Source organism: Sitophilus oryzae, unplaced genomic scaffold (assembly GCF_002938485.1).
Source record: "Sitophilus oryzae breed Bouriz unplaced genomic scaffold, Soryzae_2.0 scaffold_1178_pilon_pilon, whole genome shotgun sequence".
In the NCBI taxonomy this organism is placed as follows: Eukaryota; Metazoa; Arthropoda; class Insecta; order Coleoptera; family Curculionidae; genus Sitophilus; species Sitophilus oryzae.
In genome coordinates this window covers 1,516,474-1,542,087 of record NW_022145813.1, presented here as the reverse complement: position 1 = coordinate 1,542,087, position 25,614 = coordinate 1,516,474, and the positions used below count along the sequence as shown (strand labels likewise).

The 25,614-nt window shown below is 31.5% G+C and overlaps 2 protein-coding genes across 5 annotated transcripts in view; one reads left to right on the top strand and one right to left on the bottom strand.

Moving 5' to 3' along the window:
- LOC115890830 overlaps positions 1 to 25,614 on the top strand; it is a 253,104-nt gene that overhangs the window by 120,012 nt on the left and 107,478 nt on the right. The window lies entirely within an intron of this gene.
- LOC115890862 lies at positions 15,419 to 16,351 on the bottom strand. The gene is made up of 3 exons (XM_030911217.1): positions 16,262 to 16,351; positions 15,943 to 16,047; positions 15,419 to 15,713 (listed from the first exon to the last, which is right to left on the bottom strand). The coding sequence occupies exons 1-3, from the start codon at positions 16,305 to 16,307 to the stop codon at positions 15,463 to 15,465; spliced, it is 402 nt and encodes a 133-aa protein (XP_030767077.1). The 5' UTR covers positions 16,308 to 16,351; the 3' UTR covers positions 15,419 to 15,462.

The following is a 25,614-nucleotide window of genomic DNA, read 5'->3' as shown; positions in this document are numbered from 1 at the left end:
TTTAAATTATCTTTGTAACAGGATGAATACGTCAAGCGATAAACAAATGGGTTTCCAACAATTTAAAATATAAATGAATTATAGGTATAGCTTTATAGATAAATTATTTTACTTGACATTCTTCATACGTCCCGTAATTTTTAAATTAAATAGTATATTTTTGTAAAGCGCATTTTGCGGGAGTATGTCATAGTCATACCTGCGTCTTACGAGTTAAATACAAGATTTTTCTTAATGTCTCCTTTTTGCTACTAAGTAAGGCTAATCTGGACAGGGCCTACTTTGTTTACGCCGAATCCGAACCGCTGTCCTCGGCCATATCATGACTTGTCGAGTATCTATCTAAAAATAATCTAAAATGTCAATATTCCATGGGTATATTGATAAATGAGGTTTAAATTATAAGAAAGTGCATTTTTTACGAAAACTTGAAGAGATAGGTAAAAAATGGTATAATACAATTTGGTAGACAATTAAATTGTGCATCTGATTCTCATAAAATATACAGGGTGTTCCATTTAAATTAAACAAGTTATTGCCATTTAAATCTAGTAATTATTTAAAATAAATTTTTAGAAACTCTATATAAGGTAGAATATTTTTATTATTGCAACACAAAATTTAGTAAATAGAAATACTTCAGTACAATGTTTGGTTTTAAAAACTTAAATACGCCTAGCAAAATGAAGCGAAATTAAGATAATATACAGGGTGTTCCATTTAAAAAAAATACAACTTTGATATTTTTTATTTATTTGGGACACTCTGTATCTTGTAAAATTTAAATTGTAGCTCTAATAGTCATTCAACGAACGCAAAACTTACAATTTGCAAAAATCTAATCCTTTAGCTACAATACTCCGTGTCGTATGTTGTGAACAACCCTGTATACAGGCTGGTATAGGGAAAGAATCTGATAACCACCAGAAGTCCATTTAATTGATTTTTTTTAAGTTGAATCTGTGTCCCGTCTGAAGCTATAGCTAGATGTAGTCAGCTATTAGAGTTTGTATTTTTATCGTTATGTCAAGCAGTGAACTGGAGACTCTGGCCATGTTAATACCGTATGATCGAAAAATACGGCGCTCAGTTGACTTGGAAATGAACTTCGATGATTTTCCCCATTTAATTTTATACCGGGTGTTGCATCGTCGGACGGGACATAGGAAATCCCATGTAAATTTTAATGGGGTCAATTATTGGCTTCCCTAATTATTTTAGAGAATAATTCTATTTAGGTTTATTGAAGAGCACTAAAACCCACATTCAAAAGAATAACTTTAGATATTTTTGATTAGCTCGTTTACGAGCTATCGCCAATTTCTTTTTAAATATTTCTCCTTTCTTATGGCCATGTATTTACTTATGAGCACCAGTCAAGGCAAGATAACTGTCAAATGAAGTTGTCATTTCAGAAATTTACCTATTTAGTGCTTTATTATTATTGAAAACTCATTCCTACATCGGAAATCTTAAAGATGTATTTATAAATACGAATTAATATGAAATAAAGTAAAATAAAGTAATCAATTACAAGGTTAATTATAGTATTATTACAATATTCAATAACTTATTAATTTAGGTACTATTAAATTGTTAGAACTTTAGGATTTAAGAAGATGTTCAAATATTCCTCCATCGACTGCTAGACAATAACCCAGGCGATCATAAAATTCTCTTCTTACATTCGCTAGTTGGTAAACTGAAATTCTATTGCATTCGGCAGAAATAGCATTTTTTAACTCGTCTAGATTTGGGTATTTTTTATCCTGGTATATCCTGTTTTTTAATGGCCCCAGGGAAAGAAATCATTTGGCGAAATATCAGGCGACCTTGCTGGCCAATTTACTGTATGATTTAGGCCAATAACGTTTCCGTTAAAACTATTGTCTAAATATTCCCGAACAGCCAGGGTACTATGTGCCGGGCAGCCATCTATTGGGTACCAAACTTCCTGATTTTCCCTAGCGGTATCACCTAAAGCAGGTAAAATATGATTTTTGAGTAGTTCCAAATAATATTCTGCATTTAAATTTCGCGTAAGAAATAATGGCCCGATAATATTGTGTCCGAATATCCCTGCCCAAACATTTACTTTCTGTGGATATTGCGTCCTTGTTTCGACAAACCTGTGTTGGTTTTCTGTGTTCCAATATCGATAATTTTGAACACATTGGGTTCATTACTTAAGGTAAACGTGCATTCGTCAGTGAAACATATGTTTTTTAAAAATTCCCTATCCGTGTTTGCTCTTTCCATCATATCAAAACAAAACGCCTGCCGCCGTATTTCGTCCCCATCTCGTAGCTCTTGGTGCTTTTCATATTTGAAGGAATAGTATTTTATGTCGTTTCAAAATTCGAAACGCTGTAGTGTGATCTATTCCTATTTCATCCTCAAGTTTCCCTTGTGCTGATCTTTCCATCGTTCTCTTCCACGCACAATAAAACTTCCAAGTCGAGCAGCAAATATGTCCGACACCTTTTGATAACTATTTCCTTGATAATACCATTTAATCATCAATACTTTTTCTTCGATAGTGTAATTCATGACTAATATTTTCGATGTAGGTATGAGTTTTTAATAATAATAATAAAACACTAAATAGGTAAATTTCTGAAATGACAACTTCATTTGACAGTTATCTTTTACCTTAACTGGTGGTTATAAGTAAATACAGGGCCATAAGTAAGGAGAAATATTTAAAAAGAAATCGGCGATAACTCGTGAACGGGCTAATCAAAAATATCTAAAGTTATTCTTTTGAATGTGGGTTTTAGTGCTCTTCAATAAACCTAAATAGAATTATTCTCTAAAATAATTAGGGAAGCCAATAATTGACCCCATTAAAATTTACATGGGATTTCCTATGTCTCACTCGACGATGCAACACCCGGTATATAAAATGACAGCGATCTTCATTTCCTAGCCATCGCTGATGTCGTTTATTTTTTCGATCCTATTGTATTGTGTGTTAGGTTAGGTTAGGTTGATATAACTACTGTAAGTTTCTGAAACTACCGTTGAAGATCTACACTGACTATTAAAATCTAGAAAGATATTGAAATATCCTGGAAAATACTTAAATCGGAATGTAAACAACAATACAGAGAATAAATGACAGAAGCTGTCAAATCGATTGGGCTCAATCATCATAAAATTTATTATTCTAAAAAAGACAAACAACAGTTAATCATGTAAAGAATTATAGCCGTTTACACATACAGTTTTTTATACTACGTAACTGAACATGTTTTCTAGTCTCTTAAGTTAACGCTAGAGGTAATTATCGTCAAGTTCCGAGCATCATAAGAACTTCCTTACATCGATATTAATTTTGTAAACGTAATTCGTGTTCATGGTACGAGACGCGTAAAGATCGACATCTGCGAGGCAGCCAGCAGCAAGTTGACATTAAATGGTAATCTCCATCGTAATTATGCGTTATTTTTTGTTTAGCAAACTGTGTGTTGAGGTGCCTCTGGTTGTACCTATCCAGTAGTATCAAGCACTTAGCAGTAGGAACTTACATTACTTACTAAGAAGTTTGTTAGAAAGTTGAGTTAAACTAGAAAGTTTTTTTTGATTTGAAATGAAGATCGCTGTCATTTTATATGTAAAATTATATGGGGAATGTCATCGATCGGGTCATTCCAAACCAACTGTACGCCAGAGCTGCAACAAGTCAGTTTTAAAATGATTTAAGTCTTAATAGTCCAGTCATCTTAGTTGAAATAGGGTAGGAATCTCGGAATTCAAGATAACCGGCTGTAAACTCGTATAAACCTTTATTTTGACATCCTAAAACATGTCTCAAAATCTACATATGATAGCGTGTGCGCGACTTGTAGATAACTGAGGTCAAAGGTCAAAAAATCGATTTTTTGCGCATTTTTTGCAAATATCTCGTTCCCTTTCACATTTACGCTACTTGTATTCATTATAAATATTGTAGAGGATAAAATTCTCTACAACTTTTGTTTCAAAAATTTTTTTGTACCTCAAACCGTTTTTGAGATAGAGGGCGGTGAGGGCGCAGTCTTTTATTATGTACGGTATTATTCAAGTTCAACCTGTAGTCTCGGTCAAAAACACGCCGTATAAAGTCCGTTAATTATTGAAAAATATATAATTATAAATAATTTACATTTTTTCATAAAAGATAATATTGAATATAATTTTTTTTTCATAAATTAAGTATATCTTCATTTAATAATAACACTTACCTCTTTGTACAATTAGAAAATTAACAAGAATATAAATTAACAGAAATACTTTCATTACATTTTAATTATACTTAGATTTATACTAATTACATTTTAAGTAAATAAAAAGACAAGAAATACATTTTTAATTTATATGTCTATTAAAAAATACGATTTCATACATTTTTCATGGTTGAAATTAAAAAAATTGAATAAAAATAAAAAGAACTCCACGTTCTTATTTTTAGTTTTCTTCTTCTTCTTAATCATCGCCGTCTGGTCGTTGTGGAATTTCAAATTCTTCTTCATTTTCATCTTCAACGACATTTGTCTCCAAGTCTTCTAGGATTTCGGGGTCAAATGTACCATCTTCATTGACATCACTCTGATAGGGTGAAGCATTGAGACAAGCTTGCCCATTACACTGGCCACAAGCTAAAGAGCACGGCAACTCTGATTTCCTGCATCCACATCGCGAACCACAACCATTCTTGCAGTTGCAGAATATTGTGTTCAGCAAATTTTCTGGAGCTGGAGGTAGAATAGTGGTAGGTTCCAGGAATCCATTACGCATTATCCAACCCCAGTCCTGGGGTTCTAAATCATGCCCTAACCAAGTCTGAACTTGGTAGTAAACACGATTGAAATGTTGGTGAGCTGCTGCACTTGTTGGTGGAAGATTTGATAATTGCACAGGTTTATTCAGTTTGGTTGATTTGATGAATTGTGTATAACGAAGATGATCGATGCTGTTCATAGATTTTGGAGCATTATAGATTGCTAACAAAGTTCGCACTCTATTCTCAAATAACATTTGAACCGGACAGTTTTCGTCTTCAAATGCTGCAGCAAGTTGATCCAAATCCGGAAGTTTTTCAAGTGTTCTTATACAAAAGTTTTTTTTTCCTTTTTTGAAGAGCGCAGAAGTCGTGTCACAGCCACTCAGTGGGTGCAGAAACAAAATGTGTTTTTTCAAACGAGGATATTTATCAAAACTTTTGGAGGAGTATATTTCAGTTTTTACATTTCCTTTTCCAACTTTTTTTAAGAAAATTTCTAGAGATAGAGTACACCCGATGAGAATACGTAATAATTTTTAAGTACGTTAATAATTTTCTAATTGTACAAAGATGTAAGTGTTATTAAATGAAGATACCTAATTTATGAAAAAAATTATTATATTCAATATGATCTTTTATGAAAAAATGTAAATTATTTATAATTATATATTTTCAATAATTAACGGACTTTATACGGCGTGTTGACCGAGACTACAGGTTGAATTTGAACGATACCGTACATAATGAAAGACTGCGTGCTCACCGCCCTCTATCTCAAAAACGGTTTGAGGTACAAAATTTTTTTTTAAACAAAAGTTGTAGAGAATTTTATCCTCTACAATATTTATAGTAAATACAAATAGCGTAAATGTGAAAGGGAACGAGATATTTGCAAAAAATGCGCAAAAAATCGATTTTTTGACCTTTGACCTCAGTTATCTACAAGTCGCGCACACGCTATCATATGAGGCGTTGCGGATAGTAAGGGCGAACTCAACATTGTGTCAAAAAATTTTTTTTTCGTAATTTCATTTTAGTGATTTTTTGTTCATAATCTCTTTTTGTTTTTTATTTAATGATACCATAAAATTAATACTATCTTAATCTTAACCAATCTTTATTATGTACAGTGTGGATCAAATTCGACGCTTTTAAAGGGAAACACCCTTTTCTATAGGAGATATGATTTTTAAAACTTCGCCACTTTTAACCAGTAGATAGGTTTTGGACCCCTTATTGATGATCTGCCCCTAATGGAACTCAAAAACACATTTTTCAGCAAAACGAGGCATCGCCTTAGAACGCTGAAGTTATCACACATTTTCGAGAATAATGAATAGCTAACCAAGATCCCAGCCATTGGCCGTCGAGGCCGCCGGACTTTTCTGTTTGCGAAAGAATAAAGGTTCTTATTTTTAAATTGCCCTTATAATCTAGACAAGAATTAGAAAAAGTTAGCAGTTATGAGAGGGTATCTTTCATCCCCACTGAGTTAATGAATTCCGCGAGAAATGTTCCAAAACGGTCCCGTCTGTTCATAATAGAAGACGGTCGACATGTCACCTGTAGCATAATCTCATGTCTTGGTTTGTTATTTATTTTTATTGTTATTAGATATAGTTTAAATCTGTTGATTTTGATAAGTTCTTAAATATACCGTATGATCGAAAAAAAATCGGCGTCAGCGATGGCTATGAAATGAAAATCGTCATTTTATATGGGAAATGTCATCGACCGTCATTTGCCAACCAACTGCACGCCATTTTTTTTCGATCATACGATAGTTTAATCTCTCGTTGCAAATATTATTTTCGTTTTAATTGCTGCTTACATCTATAATTTTTTTGCATTACAGTCGGCACCGTTCAAAGCCTATACTTATACAAAGTGGGCGATTTTTTAAAAACTCTATATCTCGAAGAGGAATCGAGCAAAATATCAAAATATGCTATATTTTTGGAAAGGTAATTTTAAATTATTTTCAATGAATTAAAAATATACAGGGTGTCCCATATAAAAAATATTGATAATTATAAATTATTGATAATTCTTAAATTATTAATTTTACAAAAATTATACTTAAACCGTTAAATTATACGTAAAAATGTGTTTTGGAAATGTTTTCTTAAAAGTATAAAATTTTCCATATCAAAAAAGTTACAGCGATTTGTCAAAAATGCACATTTTTGAAAAAACACCCTAAACTCTGAAACGGTAACAGATAACCGAACGGTAACAGATATCGATTTTGACCATCATGCTTTTGAAAAAAATTGGGCTCCAGACACCGATATTAGTTTTCGTCTATATCCTATAGAAAAAGGTGTTTCCCTTTAAAAGCGTCCAATTTGACCCAGCCTTACGTACGTACATTTAATTTAAGGACATTTTTTAAATTAGGAATTTCAAACTAAAAAACTTAAAACTGATATTCTACCAAAGGACATTAGTCTTTAGTAGAATCACAGATAACATAGTAATCTATGTAACATACTTTACTATTGTTATATGTGGTAGAATACACTAACAATCTTCGTACAATACACTAACTTAACCTAAGAACATTCTTGTAATTCTTTTTTCAAACGTTACAATGGTATTACCGCACCAAACATCTGGGAGGGCTAATTTTGAGTCTGGGGGGGTTAGCCCCCCCCCCTAGTTGCGCCTCTAGCGATAGCCGAGCGGGTAGTAAGGGCGAACTCAATCTCGCGCGAAGCCGATATTGGCAGCGCGTGACTGATTCGTTTAGTAAGCTTGCTTGTCCCCCCAGTTCATGTTTATTTTACTCTGCCCTTTTGTTGAATTCGCCCGTCTGCAAATTTCTTTAAACTCAATTTTTTCAAAAGTAGCTTTTGTTGAGTTCGCCCTTACTATCCGCAACGCCTCATATGTAGGTTTTGAGACATGTTTTAGGATGTTAAAATAAAGGTTTATACGAGTTTACAGCCGGTTATCTCGAATTCCGAGGTGAAAGCCCTAAGATGACTGGACTAAAAGTCATTTCTAAAATCAAAATGATTTAAGTCTTAAGTCAATTTCAATATAAAGTTCAAATGACTTAAGCGATATTCTTTCAAGTCAAGTAATTTTTGTAAAGACTTAAATCAATATAACGTTATTTAAGTCTTTTTTTTTACTTAAATCGTGATAATCTGCAAGTTAAGTCAGTAAAATGACTTAAATCAATATAATTTCCCTCAAGACAACCAGAATTCAATTTAAATACCTATTTTTTAAATATTAATATTAATTTTCTTGTATTACCCATAACCGATTTTTTTATTATCTATATTAATTTATTGTAGGTACAGATTAGTAGTCGTTTCTCATTTATTTATAAGCAGCAGTACAAAGATACGGTTTTCACAGTTGCTACTTTTTTATGAAACTAAAGATGGTAAACACATATTTGATGCTGCTGTTAAAAATTTACGATAAAAATATTTGAAAAATATTTGGCGCCGGGAGGCACGTATAGTCGCCCATACGAGGGGTAAACCGCAGAGGGAAAAGTGTACACCGTAATTCCTTTTACTCAAATAATTCCTCAGAATTCGTCGTAATTCCTTCGGAATTCCTTGGAATTCCTGGTCTTCAAGGTGAAGGTCAATCATTCAAGGTCTTCCTTGGAATTCCTTGGTACGAACTCGGTAACTCTTTCAGTCTGAACCAGCGTTGCCACCTCGGTTTCGCAGTTCCGCTATGAATTTTCTGGTGATTTTTAAAATGTCTAATGTCTCTATAAGTACTAGATCTAACAATAAAAAGTACTATTACGAGATTTACGTTTTTTTAGTTAAATTTTACGACTAATAGGGGATCATGAGGTAAAAATACTGGAAATATGTCGGCACTTACTTATTAAAATTAATTTTTCTCGGGATTTTTTGAAAATGATAGGTACCTAGTTGTACTCGTATCTATAGGAAAGGGAATTAATAAAACTTCAGTTACACGTCATAATACGATCACCAGTAAATTCCATAAGATTACGTATATGGTATCATTGATGAAGTGCACCTAAAGTTATATTAATTTCCCTATAGTATATACCTAGGTATTATTCCGAGGAAATGAAAAAATCAACTTTACACTTTTTGAGTACTGAATAAAAAAATCTTATGAGGGTTTCTTTAAAATGGCGAAATCAGGGAACGTTATAAGTAGATCTGTCGGGGGTGGTTCGGCCGTACTATTGGAAAATATTTTAGATATATAATCGAGGGTACAATATTAAATTAAAAGAATATCTAACCTGTAGATATTTGATATTGGGAAATTTTGGAAGCGAAAACGAAAAACGGATAGTAAAAAATCCCTAGTAATTCCTATGGAATTCCTTGGAATTCCTCGTAATTCCTTGGAATTCCTGTAGAATTCCTTCATAGTGTACACCATAATTCCTCTGCGGTTTACCCCTCGCGCCCATACTAAAATATGTTAATAAAAAGTTGGTAGGCAATTCTTTCAGTTTCAAAGTAAAGGAATTTTTCCAATTTTGGTCCGCGGTTATTTCCCCTATCCGCCACCTATGGGGTCGCGTCCGATGAGAGTCTGGAGTCTACACGGATTTTCTCAAAAACGGACTACGGAAACACGGAATATCTCAAAAACTGCGACTTTGACTGATTTTGATGTTATTACAAATTTTGTTGTAAATATTATTGTTATTATATTACAATAGCTAGCTACTGTAATTTTGGAGTTACGATTTTTTTAAATTTTTAAACCCCTCCCATACCCCCGTACCACCCCCACCAAAAACTAATGACCAGATTCTCGGGTGCCACAGTATTTTTGTGCCAAATTCGGTTAAAATCGGTTTAGCGGCTTTTGAGTTATCGTGTTACAAACGGACAGACAGACAACATGAAAATATTTTGTATTTAGGTCATTTATGACCCAAATAACTCATTTTGAGTGAAATTAAAAAAACTTTTTTTTTGTCGACCTTAACAGCCTACCATACTTGTTGGTATGGTCGGCTAAAAATCATATATCTACAGAAAGTTTGAAGCTTTTCTGTTTTCACAAATTATTTCGGGAATATCTGGCAACTCTGTTCTGTGTTGTTAAAGTTTCATCGGATTTCGCGGTTTTATACGAGTGACCTAAATTTAACCGCTGATTGACACGTGGATACATAAAATGCAAAATTATTCGCTTTCGTCACCTACAATGCCTAATTACCAAAATAATTTCATATTTCAAAATCACTTAATCCTACGAACCATGTAACTGTACTTGCCTTCTGTTTTTTTCCGTTATGAAATTCGACCGCACTGATTTTGAAATTTTTTGATTTTCATTTTTTTTTAAAAATTTCATTGATTTTTAAAATATTTTACTGACTCCTGCCATAAAAACCATCTTCTATCTATGATGTAGTGCTATATGATGTTTTTTTCTTTAACTATGTCAATGTTTATTTAATCTGAAAATTCATTTACAGCACCAGCTTATTAGGAACTGGGAACTACACTATTGACAAAAGCAAAGAAACTTTTTAAAATTGTGTCTTTTTAAGCCATTTTATGCATTGTTAAAATTAAAGATACTTAAATAGTTCTTATTTAAATGAAACAACCACATGTCTCACGAAAACTTAACATTTTATTCAGTTAAATAAAAAAACTATAGGGACAAAAATAGAGAAACTAAAAATTAATATAAAAATTACAAGTACATAGTTGTTGCTAACCTAATCAGATTAATAATGAGAGGTAGAGTAACCGTGATTAGCTATAACTTCACGACATCGCTTTGGCATGGAGTCCAATAGTTTTCTTATGGTATCTGGTAATGGAATTCCAGGCCTCTTTCAAAATTCTTATTAAATTGTTTTTATTGCTAATTGTTAATGTAACTTCGTCTTATTCGGTGATCTAGTTCCTCCCACAGGTTTTCAATGGGGTTAAGGTCTGGATTTGGGCAGGAAAGTCCATAATCCTAATTTGTTCAGACAAAAACCATTCTTGTAAGACTTTCGGTTTATGCTTTGGATCATTATCTTGCTGAAATATCCAGGTTAAAGGCAAATTATCATTAGCAAACGGAATCATCACTTTCTTTAAGATGTCCAAATACATAAATCGATCCATTGTTCCTTCTATTACGTGCAGTGGTCCCATGTCATAGCCCGAGAAGCATCCCCACACCATGCAAGATCCACCACCATGTTTTACAGTGTCCTTGGTATACTTTGGATCAAATAGTTTTTGAAAAGAGGACCTTTTTCCAGTCATTCGTCGACCAGTGCAAATATTTTTTTAGCAAAGGTGGCCCGGCCCGACTTACCTTTGTATACACCAGGCAGGACACCAGGTAGTTCACTCAAAATTTGATTTGCCGATTTATGCGGATTAGTTAAGGCGATTTTTTTAAATAAGTTAAAAACGGGGTTTTGGGCAAGATTTAGATATACAAAATTTAATAAATATTATTTTTATTTTTTTTTTCAACCTTCATTATTGGGGCTGAAAAATTTAAAACTCAGTTATAGAAATACTACCAACTGACAACAAATTTTAGTTAAAGCCATTAATAATGTAATTGATTTAAACTTGTATATTATATTGTTACTATAAACTTTTTGCAAAACCCTATTTATAAACAAATAATCATAGAAAAGCTATGTCGAGATCGAAATGTTAAATATTTAGCTGTTAAAAATAGAAAACTGAACTTTATGCATGGCGTTTTGTTATAAATATAATTTGACCTCGAATGTGATAATGCGTTTTATTCTAAGGTTTTATATTAATTGTTTTATTAATTTCTCAAGGAATATACCACAAACCTTCCCTATAAATATTTTTATCATTACATCTTCATTTTTAAAGTGGTTAATTATATCATAATTCAAACATGTTTTATTAACACAGGCTGTCAAAATACAAATTAATACAGGATGTCAAGAAAATAGTGTATTTATGTAAGTTCGGTGGGTGATACTACATGCTTCCCGAGGAAGTTACAGCTCTCGAAAGAGTAAATAAAAATAATATATTTTGTTTATTTTTAAGAACATTGCTGAACCATTTTTCCTGAAATTTGGTACCCTTGCACATATTTTAATGCCAAAGCGAATGGCGATAGTGAAATAAAATCTGTAACAGCTCTTGAAGGGTACTTTCTGTTAGGGTAGAGAGTACTGCTGGTGGTACTTCTTTTGTACTTGTAGATACAGCAATTTCAACAAATAATATAAAAAGTTTCAGCTTTTTTACGTAAAAAAGGTGCTCTTCGTTTAGTTAGAAATGGTGAATCAGTTTCAAGATATTTGCGTTTAAAGGTAACGATGCATCGATTTTAGTTTTAGCGAAATCATAAGATTAATTTACTTATAATTTTTTTACATTTTATCATTTCGCATGGTAGAGTCATGAAACATACTTTGTTATATGAAATTTGGAAGAAGATAAATCAGCGAGATTTGTATTCTCAAATTTCAAAGCTGGATTGTATGTTATGTTCAATAAATATCTACTACATATAATCGACATATTTTAGAAAATATATCGATATACCTAATATATCGATATATCGTTGCCATCCCTAGTTATAACTAATTATACAGTCTCAGCGCTTTGACAAAAGCCAGTATCTGAGACAGCTTTACAGAGGTTAGTTTTCTATCTCCGATATCAGGCGTACCAAAGTTTCTAACACGAATGGTTGTCGTCTCGGCGCACTCAGTAATCAGGTGTTCTGATGTTTCCCTATTTTCTCCATAGAATTTGCATTTGCCGTTGTTTCTTAGCTTCAGTCTTCTGAGGTGTTCATTGAGGAGACAGTACCCTGTTAAAAAAACCGTGACAATCAGAAAATTATTCTTCCTTAAATGTAGTCGTGAATCCTGGAAAATGTCTTCGAGTGTCTTAGATCGTTGAAGTATTCCCATTCCTGGTTACGGATGGAGTCTTCCAGGTTGCGCTTTAAGTTGGTATCCACTTGAGAACAGTTGTGCTGGCCCAGTTACTGGAGTGTCCGCTCCTTTTCTAGCTAGATCGTTTGTTTTTTCATCTTTGGTCAACTACGAATACACACTTAAAACACTTTTTAGATTCTCTTATTTAGTTTCAATCATGTTTCAACCTAAATTGTGTTTTTCATATTTATAGTTTATAGTTTACTTGTTATTAGATCTTCTTTAAACAAAATAATTTGTGTCAATTTTACGGGCCTCTAAATTTATTGTTTACATTGATATAATATTTTGATAAAATAGAGTGCTCCGAATATATTTAATAATAATTATTCTAATTACATACTAATTTTCTGTTATTATTAATATTAAATTAAAATTTACCAAAATATAATTCAATATTTCTGTTACTCGTATAACGCTATTAAAATTATGTTTACTGGCAAATATTTTGTTTTAAAGGATTATGAGAGATTAGTTAGTTTAGACTTAAAATTCGTAAAAGTTTACGTTATGAAGTAATAAAATAATTATAACGACTACATTCAATTTTTAACCTTGTTTTGTAATGTAAATATCCCATTTCCACTATATGTTGAACATTATGGTTTCAGTAAAAAAATAGAGAGAGAGCAATTTTTTCATTGAAAAAATATATCGATTTCACAAATTCCAAAGTTAATACTTTGGTTAGGTTAGGTTAGTTATTTCCAAGCCATCTAAACGAATTTTTTTCATCATACAAAAAAAATAGTACTTATAAAAGAATTTTTATTTTTGTTGTTTATTCTATGTTTAACACGAATAAATTTTAAATACATAAACGAGGATTTTTCATCCAAAGTTATTTTCATCAAACGTATTAAAGATGTTACACATTTTACACATTTTAATATAGCAACACTGTCGCTTTCAGTTTCACACCGTTTTCTATATGCCTTTGCTAGCTGAATTAGAGAAAATGAGTGTTTTATGCGTTGGCCGCAGAATGAGTAGGGGGCTCCACCGTACAGCACTTCAGACGTAAAGGGAAATGAAATCAGTTCAATCAATTCTTTCAATCAATGATCTAACAGTTAAGCGGCCTCTACCGTTACACAGCACTAACGTGCGGGTAAATAGGAAGGATTGATCGGCGAAAGGACAAATTTTCGAAAAATACCTTTCGTGTGTGCCCTAGAGGTGTAGTTCGTGAAAAAACTAGTTCCAATGAACTATTTCGACCCCGGAATGAAAGTAGTTCCCGGTTTCTCAAAGAATTAGTTTTCAGGACCTATTCCGGGATCCGAGACTGTGACCGATATATAATAATAATATGCGAGGGCGACGGATCGGGCAGCGCGATCGTAACCTGATGCTAGGCAGAAGTGGGAAGTGCCAGCCGTATGTTATCGGATTCGGACCTAGAGGAACTACTTTACGTACAGATCGGCCTGCGCGATTGTAGCCCGATACTAGACGGGAGTGGAGAGTCCCAACCCGTATGTTACCTGTCCCGGACCTTAAGGACTGAGAGGAACTAATTAAAAGACTAGTTCACGGTAATCTACTCAGTCGGCAGATCCGAGATATAATACAACGCGATGACGATGGATTCGGTCTTGTCTATTGCCACAGCTGACGTAATTACCATAGAAAATTGTCGTGGATACGTTTTTGATTTTTAGTTTCTTCTTTTAGAAGATTTTTTAGATAGATTGCGAGACTTGTCCCACAATTTATCCAGATGCCTCAAACCGAGAATGAAATTAGACTTGTAAAAGCTGGCTTTTACAATATAAGGATATTTCCTAATATCATTGGCTGTATTGATGGGTCACACGTACCTATACAGTCACCTGGAGGAGAAAATGCAGAAATCTTTCGCAATAGGAAAGGGTATTTCTCAATAAATGTCCAAGCTGTATGCGATTCGAAGTCGATGATAAGGGACATTGTTTGTTGATGGCCTGGATCAACTCATGGTAGCACAATGTTTAATGCTTCTTTAGTTTGTGCCTCATTGGAAGCTGTGGAATATCAAGGTGGATATTGGTGACAGTGCTTATAGCTGTAAAGAGTATTTATTAACACCCCTTTTAAATCCAAACACTGTAGCTGAGACTAACTATAATGCCGCTCATATTCAAACTAGAAATTGCATAGAGCGCACATTTGGAGTTTGGAAAAGAAGGTTTGCGTGTTTTTCTCTAGGCCTTCGAGCTAAATTGGAGACCAGTTTGCTAGTGATTGTGGCAACAGCAGTGTTGCATAATATTGCTTTGGTTAAAAACGATTATTTTGAAGAGGGTGTTGTAGAAGAACAGTTGGTTGAAGATGTCATTTTACCTAATGTTCAGCACAATGCAGGAGGCAATGCGCTTAGAAGGAGTTTAATTGAAAATCATTTCAGATAGGTATGTATCATAAAAAAATTGTATTCTTAAATTAATTTTCTTGGGACATTACGTTCCGAAAACGCTGAGTTATGTTTTCATGTCGTTTAAGAATAATTATTTAGTCTATAAGTCAAGAAATCAAGAAAATGAATTTAATATATCAATACAAGGTTCAAGAACTTGAAATTTCCAAAAAAAATATTATGTATTTATATATTATAATTTTATTATTTCTTCAAAAAAAACAACGTATAAACATTATTTACAATTTTATTGTTATTATTTCTTTAACAAATCTTCTTTTAATTTTGATTCAATTTTTTTAATTTTTAAGTCTTCTTGCAAAATTTGTATTTTTATTTTTATTATTTCTTCTAAATTTAAAATATTTATTTTTTTTTGTTGAATACTTTGGCGTCGGTTTCATCTTTAAAATTTTTCCGGTTAACTAAACGATTTGTCAGTGTATTTAAATGCGTTTCTTTTTTTTCAGACGTGTTTCCGGCCAAAATAAATTTTCTTTTTTTGCTGGGTGTTGGTGTAGCCTCAGGAATAGTCACATTTGTTTCAGCTTCGGATGGGATTGGTTGCAGCTTGGAAGTATCAGGAACATCAAGATTAATATCATGTGATATATTATCTAAAATATAAATAAATATATAAAAATTATATCTAAAAGAGTAGTTGGTTTCATTTCAGGTCAGGATACCTATTCTTGACCACTCGCATCTTCGAATATGACTTGCATATTTGAGAAAGCCATATAACGATATAACAATAATACATGTAATGCGGATAAGTTGTGAACGACGTCAAGAATAGCACCACTGGGGTAGTTTAATACTTTTTTTTTTCTTTGATTTCTTTACCTTTTAAAACTGCCTCTGTATTTGTAGTGCAATCTGGACGTTCTCGCAATTCACTATTCTCCTGAAAATCATCACTCGATGCAGTGCACTCAAAAATTATAACATCTGAAACATATTTCATAGTTAACATAAAGCTAGTAAGTAAATAATTTCAATTGCAAAGGGGACAGTTACATGAGGAAAGTATTTAGAACCGAGTTACTAATTTATCTCTACTAGCCTCAGTGCTTATATACTGCTCATTTAACAACTCCTACTGCTCGGTTGTTTAAAAAAATGCAATTTTATTGAAGTAAAAATACCTGAAATTGTTTATTACCTTTTTCTATATAACTTGTTATACGTTTATTCTCTTTATTTTCCATATCGAAAATTTATTAGAAACAGCTGGGAATAGAAACACGTAAAGAGACAAGCACAAACTGACAAGTAACGATGACCATAGATGAAGAAAACAATGACAAATGACATACATAAGGTCAATGGTCTGCTGGCCTACAAAGCGACATCTACACTATTTCTTACAAAAGCACCCTACTTTAACGAGCGAAATCTGTAAACACGCTAGCGCCACCTACAACTTATACTAGAACTAAAATGTCTATTAGATAGTTATTGCCTCATTTTCATTCGACAGGCTGTCCTTCGGAAACCCAAATAAAGTTATCGGTTGGATAAATTTATGTGCTTCATAGTTATCGACTCGATAACGCTATATGTTGAGAAACCGGGCATTTTTAGGTATTTTAGATAACAATCGATATTTAGAAATGTTTTGACACCCTGGAAATACTACCACCGAGCACGTCATTGTTGCAATTTGCAACTGCGTTAATACGCCTGGCGGGGACCGCCTCATACTCTTTCAGATATTTAGCAATAAAATAAAGAAACCTGTTATTTTTTAAGCTATTATTTTAAGCTGTTTTTTATAAATAACTATAACAGTTTCAACTGTTATCTAAAAGTAACAGTTTTGCCCATCACTAGTTCTTTGAATATTTTATAAGAATGTTTCACTTTAGGTCCCTAAAATTAAGAAATATTTTATAAAACGGAGGAAATTGAGGAAAAATTCAATTTTTCGTAAAATTTTCATATTATTTGCTCCTATTGATTTGTGATATAGTTTTTTAAAGTCAGATTTGAATTTCTTTTTTATTTTATTTTATCTACAATAAAACTTACCTATATGTTTTTAACATACGCAGTTACACGTCTCGTTATATTTCGTACTTTATAAAAATTATAGAGATCATACTGTGAATAGTTCTGACTGACAACGAAACTCATTAGCAAGCAACGGGGATGTCAAGGTTAGTCGGGAACTATTCCTCTGGAAGAACTACAACTAAGGAACTACTTCCTTCCAGGGAACTAGAATTTCCACCTCTAGTGTACCCTGCTAATGACTGTGGATCGCTCGGTATATTTTATCAATAAACTGGGTACTTTATTAAAGAGGAATGAAATTTCAACGCATCGAAAAACAAACTATTCGATATTTCCGTGCGTAGGTATTGTGAAACCTGAAAACAAATATTGAAAATAAAGTGTGTATTCCCAAGTGCTTTCCGTGTTTAATAGAAATCGAGGCTGTTTACGGGCGTCTGTCATCACGTAACGTAAACAGGAACAGAAACAATCACATTTTGATGACATCGCTTAATTAGGTTTTATAACGGCACGTGCCAATAAACTTTTACAGATTGGCGGTTTTATTTGTTATTCTATTTATATATTTTTTTGGCTCTATATTAATTTAAATCTTGACATTATAAACACTTTCTTTGTACGAAAAATAGACTATCCGCCATATGCATTTATTTAGGGTAAGTCGGTGTAACTTGGCCACCCCAATATATTTTAAATTATAATTTAGACTTTATTGCGCAGATGCAGTTAATAGTTAGGTTTCTACACTTTAGTGGCATTTATAATTATATTGCAGGACTTATAATAGTTATTTACAATACAAGTGTGTTTATGAACATAATTATACAACAACGAATGTTAACGTCGCATGAGTGTTGTAATCATGTTTAATAATAACGTAACTGTGAAATACTAAAAACTAGTGATGTAAAAACGTTATAACTAAACGGTTGTAGATAAAATGTTTATCTTTTAATCACAGATGATAATTAATAAAAAACTTAATTTAATGCAGTTGGCCATCTCTCCCGAAGTATACGGGGGAGATGGCCATAGCACTAATGAAGACTACCATAGCACTAATGAAGACTACATAGCACTAATGAAGACTACATAGCACTAATTATGCAACAACGAATGTTAACGTCACACGAGTGTTGTAATCATGTTTAATAATAACGTAACTGTGAAATACTAAAAACTAGTGATGTAAAAACGTTATAACTAAATGGTTGTAGATAAAATGTTTATCTTTTAATCACAGATGATAATTAATAAAAAACTTAATTTAATGCAGTTGGCCATCTCTCCCGAAGTATACGGGGGAGATGGCCATAGCACTAATGAAGACTACCATAGCACTAATGAAGACTACATAGCACTAATGAGTCTTAAATGTCTTTATTTAAAGTAAAAACATATTGCAAACATTTTTAAAATTAACTAGAACAACATATATCTATTAAAAATTACACTTTTACTGCTTTTTACCAAGACACATCCTCTGGCACAAATCGACAAATGTAGAACATGTTTCATGGAGCTATAGTGACATCGCACACAACAAATTCAATCATCTTTTTTTTTCAATCGTCTTCTCATAATCTTCGCAGCACCCGACGCATTCATTTTCGTTGAAATCTTCCATGCCTAACCTAACCCAACAAAGACGTGGCCATCACCACGCCATATTACACATGTCACGAACATACGATTTTTAATTTCGGAATGTAGCTTAAGCTAAATAAATTTGACGTTATATTAAACCAATAAACATGTTTTTATGTTTAAAATTGGAAAAACAATATCAAACTTGCTATTTTTTTAATGAAAAATGTCAAAAGTTGATATGTCATTCTATTCAAAATGTAATTTTCTATTAAATGAAGTAAAAAATACCGAGGGTGTCATTTAAAAATCAGAGTGACCGAAAACAATTGAATACCATCAATCAATCTTAATTTACATACAGGGTTGTTCACCACATACGACACGGAGTATTGTAACTAAACGATTAGATTTTTAGAAATTGTAAGTTTTGGGTTCGTTGAAGGACTATTAGAGCTACAATTTAAAAATATTTTTCCAAGATACAGAGTGTCCCAAATAAATCAAAAATATCAAAGTTGTATTTTTTTAAATGGCATACCCTGTATATTATTGCATTTTTAGTTTCTACGATTAAAATAAAGATATATTTGATTAAGGTTTATTACACTTAAACCATAGCGTTTTTGAACTATTTTCAATTTTGTGAAATTGCAGTATAAATTTTAAGGCTTCATTTCTCCGAGGGTATCAAAGTTTTTAATACTAAATATTTACTGAAGTTTATTTATTGATCAGTTATTGCGTTGCAATAATAAAAATTATACTACCTCTATACAGAGTGTCTAAAAATTTATTTTAAATCATTACTAGCTTTAAACGGCAATAAATGCCCTTCTTGTTTAATTTAAATAGAACACCCTGTATATTTTATGAGAATCAGATGCACAATTTAATTGTCTATCAAATTGTATTATACCACTTTTTACCTTTCCCTTCAAGTTTTCGTAGAAAATGCATTTTCTTATAATTTAGACCTCATTTATCAATATACCCATGGAATATTGACATTTTGGGTTGTTTTTAAAACAACAAATGTACAAAATGTACAGGCTTGTACTATTATCCTTTTTAGTAAAACGATAATATTACTAGCCCATTTCTATGCAAAAAGAAAACTATTTAAATCTTTATAAAATAGTATATTAATTAAATATACCACCAGTATTTCCGACCAGATACTAATTAAATACATACTTAATTGTGTTCGTTAATAAATTATTCTAAATAAATGTGGATTTGAATCAGAAATCAATATAATAATAAGTTATGAAAATGAACGTCTCTGTTATAAATAAGCATTTGTCAAAAAATAAAATATAATTTTTAAGGTGTTAGTTTTTTACCACACTGTCTAATACACATACATAATTCATTTTTTTAGTATTTGGAGCAATTATTATTAATCAACGCAAACAGTCAATTAATGTATTTTGAATACTGGAATCACATTAATTGGTCCTCTTTAACAAATATTTAAACAGTTTTTTTTTATTTTTTAATGAAATAAACGAACTATATCGACAATATTATTATTTGCACTCTTTAAAAATTTGGTACATCTTTAAAAATAATCTAAAATGTCAGTATTCCATGGGTATATTGATAAATGAGTTCTAAATTACAAGAAAATGCATTTTCTACGGAAACTTGAAGAGATAGGTATAAAATGGTATAAAACAATTTGATAGACAATTAAATTGTGCATCCGACTCTCATAAAATATACAGGGTGTTCTATTTAAATTAAACAAGTTATTGCCGTTTAAAGGTAATAATTATTTAAAATAAATATTTAGACACTCTGTATAAGGTAGTAAAATTTTTATTATTGCAACACAATAACTGATCAATAAATAAACTTCAGCAAATATTTAGTATTAAAAACTATTTAAGTAAAATAATACTACTACTATAATAATACTAAAAGTCTTAAAATTTATACTGCAATTTCACAAAATTGAAAATATTTCAAAAACGGTAAGGTTTAAGTGTAATAAACCTTATATAACACCCTGTATATTTTATGAGAATCAGATGCACAATTTAATTGTCTATCAAATTGTATTATACCACTTTTTACCTTTCCCTTCAAGTTTTATCTTAGAAAATGCATTTTCTTATAATTTAGACCTTCAACGGATCAAAACTTCTATGGAATAAAATCTAACATTTTGGGTTGTTTTTAAAACAACAAATGTACAAAATGTACAGGCTTGTACTATTATCCTTTTTAGTAAAACGATAATATTACTAGCCCATTTCTATGCAAAAAGAAAACTATTTAAATCTTTATAAAAGAGTATACCATTAATTAAATATACCACCAGTATTTCCGCCCAAATACTAATTAATTACATACTTAATTGTGTTCGTTAATAAATTATTCTAAATAAATGTGGATTTGAATCAGAAATCAATATAATAATAAGTTATGAAAATGAACGTCTCTATTGTTATAAATAAGCATTTGTCAAAAGAAGTGAAATATCATTTTAAGGTGTTAGTTTTTTTACCACACATGTCTAATACACATACATAATTCAGTTTTTTAGTATTTGGCCCTTTATTATTAATCAACGCAAACAGTCAATTAATAATGTAGTTTGAATACTGGAATCATATTAATTGGTCCTCTTTAACAAATATTTAAACAGTTTTTTTTTTTAATATTTTGATGAAATAAAATACGAACTATATCGACAATATTAGTATCTGTACTCTTTAAAAATTTGGTACATCTTTAAAAATAATCTAAAATGTCTGTATTTCATGGGTATATTGATAAATGAGTTCTAAATTACAAGAAAATTCATTTTCTACGGAAACTTGAAGAGATAGGTAAAAAATGGTATAATACAATTTGATAGACAATTAAATTGTGCAGCTGATTCTTATAAAATATACAGGGTGTTCCATTTAAATTAAACAAGTTATTGCCGTTAAAAACTAATAATTATTTAAAATAAATATTTAGACACTCTGTACAAGATAGTAAAATTTTTATTATTGCAACACAATAACTGATCAATAAATAAACTTCAGCAAATATTTAGTATTAAAAACTATTTAAGTAAAATAATACTACTACTATAATAATACTAAAAGTCTTAAAATTTATACTGCAATTTCACAAAATTGAAAATATTTCAAAAACGGTAAGGTTTAAGTGTAATAAACCTTAGTCAAATTTACCTTTATTTTAATCGTAGAAACTAAAAATGTAATAATATACAGGGTGTTCCGTTTAAAAAAATACAACTTTGATATTTTTTATTTATTTGGGACACTCTGTATCTTGTAAAAATATTTTTAAATTGTAGCTTTAATAGTCCTTCAACGGACCCAAAACTTACAATTTGTAAAATTCTAATCGTTTAGCTACAATATTCCGTGTCGTATGTGGTGAACAACCCTGTATATTCGATACCAATTAAACTTTTAGTTATGCAATCGAGGGCGCTATTTTTAAATTCATTGTTACCAACCATGGACATATTCGACGCCGGGCTGACTAAACTATATGCTGTAAAAATGTCAAGTTGTCACATTTATTTATTTATTTCCTGACATTGTCGTTCGTTTTCAAACTTTAGTTTTTTTATTGCAAGTTTTTTGTTTAAATAAATAGTGTTGTGATACTTAATACTTAAAAATGTTTACTAGCAGACCCTGCAGTCGAATATTGTTAATTTTAGAACCTCTTTGGTGCGAAGTGTACAAGATAGCTTTATAGCCGTAAAAAACTCATCGCAACTTTATTAGAATATTTTGAACAGGAAAGCGGTGGTAATGACCCTTTATATCCCTTAAGTGCTGTTAAGACGGTGATTTTTGTTGATGTAAATAATAACTGTTAATATATTTATAATTAATTAATTTATTTTTGTTTCCTTCAATATTTTGATTAAAAGAAAATACGTAAAAGTGGGCAACGCTGGGCCGGTCAGGCTTCACGTGACTAAAAATTTATTTGATATGAACTGTAGATATTCTGTGCTTTTTTTTGTGGTAATCCATCTAACTGAATGTAAAAAACTGATCGTAGTATATGCCAGCTATAATCAAGAAACAAATGGAACGAGTGCACTGAATCGTTTCTAAATTATTTGATAGATCTTATTGTCGATATGCCATATGGTCGCATTTATCGCAGTGTTGTGTCATCTCTAATAAGGTTACTTGATTTATGAGTTCGATATCATAGATCGACAAGTCGAACATAAAAAATAACGAACCATGTTCTAATTATTCAACCGTTTAAAGAAATTTCTTAGAGTATGGAAAAAGCGTTGTAACTGTCAATTGTCCTGCTTTGTCAGTCAGGGTGGTGCGAACTTTCGGCAATGTATTCTGCAGATAAAAATAAGTAAAAAATTTCGTATAAATGTATGACTTCTACTTGTAGGGGGCACCACCTAAATATTTTTAGCTGTTTTGAAGAAATCTTCAATATTTATTTAAGATAATCAGTTTTCTTATGTCTTCAAACCAAGACTTGATGTATTCTTGCATTACTTCAGCTCTGCATTTTTGCAGGGACTTTTTGAAGGCTAAACGACGATTAACTTTAAACGCTGTCCATAAAGCCATGACTTTGTCCAGGTCTTCCATTAGTAAACAGCGTTTTCGACTTTTCTTCTTCTAGATATAATTTTTTCAACTGTATTAAGTAACACCTGTTTTTTTTATTGGAAATCCGCAAACTGTTAAGATTTCAATCTAGTTAACATTTTTTTTTCAATTTCACTGGTTAAAACAAGTTCTGATCCCATTCGTTTGCAAACGTCGCTTATTTCTCTTTAATACGGTCCTGTATTGTTGATTTGGAACCCTGTACCGACTGCATGTTTTAAGCGATTTTCCCTCTTCTCAAAGAGTTTGTACAGGGTGTCCCATTTTGGTTGAAATCATACGGTATCACTGTTATTCGTGAAGATAGAAGGGTGCGGTTTTTACAAACCTGTGCCACTTTTTTGTCAAATGGAAGATGCTGTCAACAAAATTTTTATAACCCTTTTCGTTTTTGAGCTACAGGGTCTTTTCGAAAATTTTGCAATTTGGGACCGTCCGCGTATCTCCGTTATTATGTATGATATCGAAAAGATGAAAACTGATTCTTGTAGAACTTTTTACGTAGAATACAGTGGCGTAGTCTATTTTTCTACGAAAAAAATATTTTTGAAAATATGAACTAAAGTTATGTTTTTTCAAATGGAACACCCTGTTTTATAAATCATATGATCTCGCTTTGATATGAGCTCTTCAAATATATATATATATATATATATATATATATATATATATATATATATATATATATATATTATATATATATATATATATATATATATATATATATATCACTCTATATTTATTTTCACTATTTACTGTAATATTTAAAATATATCATTTTCTTATTAGTAGGCCGTGATAAATAACAAAACCAAAATGGTATTTACTAAAATAGACATGCACATATTAAAATTTTATTTGGAATTGATATATTTTACTTTTGAACTGTTACCACTGAACTTCTAAATATATTTTTCTCTTTTTTATAACGGAATTAATTATAATGGGATGGGTTTGCAAATATTTAAAAGCTTGCATTATTGAAGCATTTTTCAGGTGTTCAACATCGTATTAGTTGCCACGATATATTTCATATTTCAAAAATCCCCAAAATCAGAGATCGAGAACAGACACTCCGGGAATCAGGGAGGCCATCATATGTGTACATTGGTTCCAATTCATTGATTTGAGAAATAATAATTTAACAAAATTCTAATATTTTCGTTGTAATTGTGAGGGGGAGTCCCCCATCTTGCTGAAAGTATATTTCACGTAAATTAGCTAAAGGAATATTTAAAAGTTCCGATAGGATAGCTGCCAAGATTTACAAATAGCGGTAGAGATTTAAGTTTCCCTAATATACAAAGAATTAATTAGTGGCTCTCAAAATAAAACAAGAGACAGATAGCAGTATTACTCTTAATAATTCTTTAGTTTCTTTTATTGTCAATCATGGCCTACTAAAAAATGATCTTTTAATATGTTTTTTTAAATATTGCCTTAAATAATGAAAGCAAATATAGAGTATTATATATTTTTGAGAAGCTTATAACAAGCCAGATCACATAATCCATAAATATACAGGGTGTTCCGTTTAATAAAACATAACTTTAGTTCATATTTTTAAAAATATTATTTTCGTAGAATAACACACTACACCATTGTTTCCGACGTAGTCTCTGCTACCTCTTGCTGCAGATGCAGATGTGGGATTTTTACATCGCTGAAACGCCCTATAGGAGGTTGGAGGTAAAATTACAATATTATTCTCCGTAAAAAAGTTCTAAACAACAATAATTTTTCACCGTCTCTATTGAGACGGTGAGTTAAAGATATTTCTTTGAGAATAACAGAGATAGTTTTGTAAACCCAAATTGCAAAATTTTCAAAGACCCTCGTAGCCACTGAAACGAAGAGGGCAATGAAATTTTGTTTACGGCATCTTCCATTTGACAAAAAAAGGCGGTACAGGTATGTGCAAACCGCACCCTTCGTCAATGAATAACGGAGATACTCTTTCAAAATTTCAACCAAAATGGGACACCCTGTACTGGTTTTTCTAATGCATCTTTATTGTATCGATAAAAACTCTCTTTTACTTTAGGTTTCACGCTTGAAAATAGTCTGAACTCTGCAATATGACGTCGAAAGCGGGCTACTGTCCGACCTCCCAAATATATTAAATTTAGCGTTGACCGGTGGACGGACAACTTTAATTTCCTTTGATCCGCCTTTCTATTGAGTTTTTGCTGTCCGACCACTAAACACCAAAAACTGATGTTTCATTATATTTCAAACGAAAAAGACAGTAGATATTGCATATCAATTATCAATA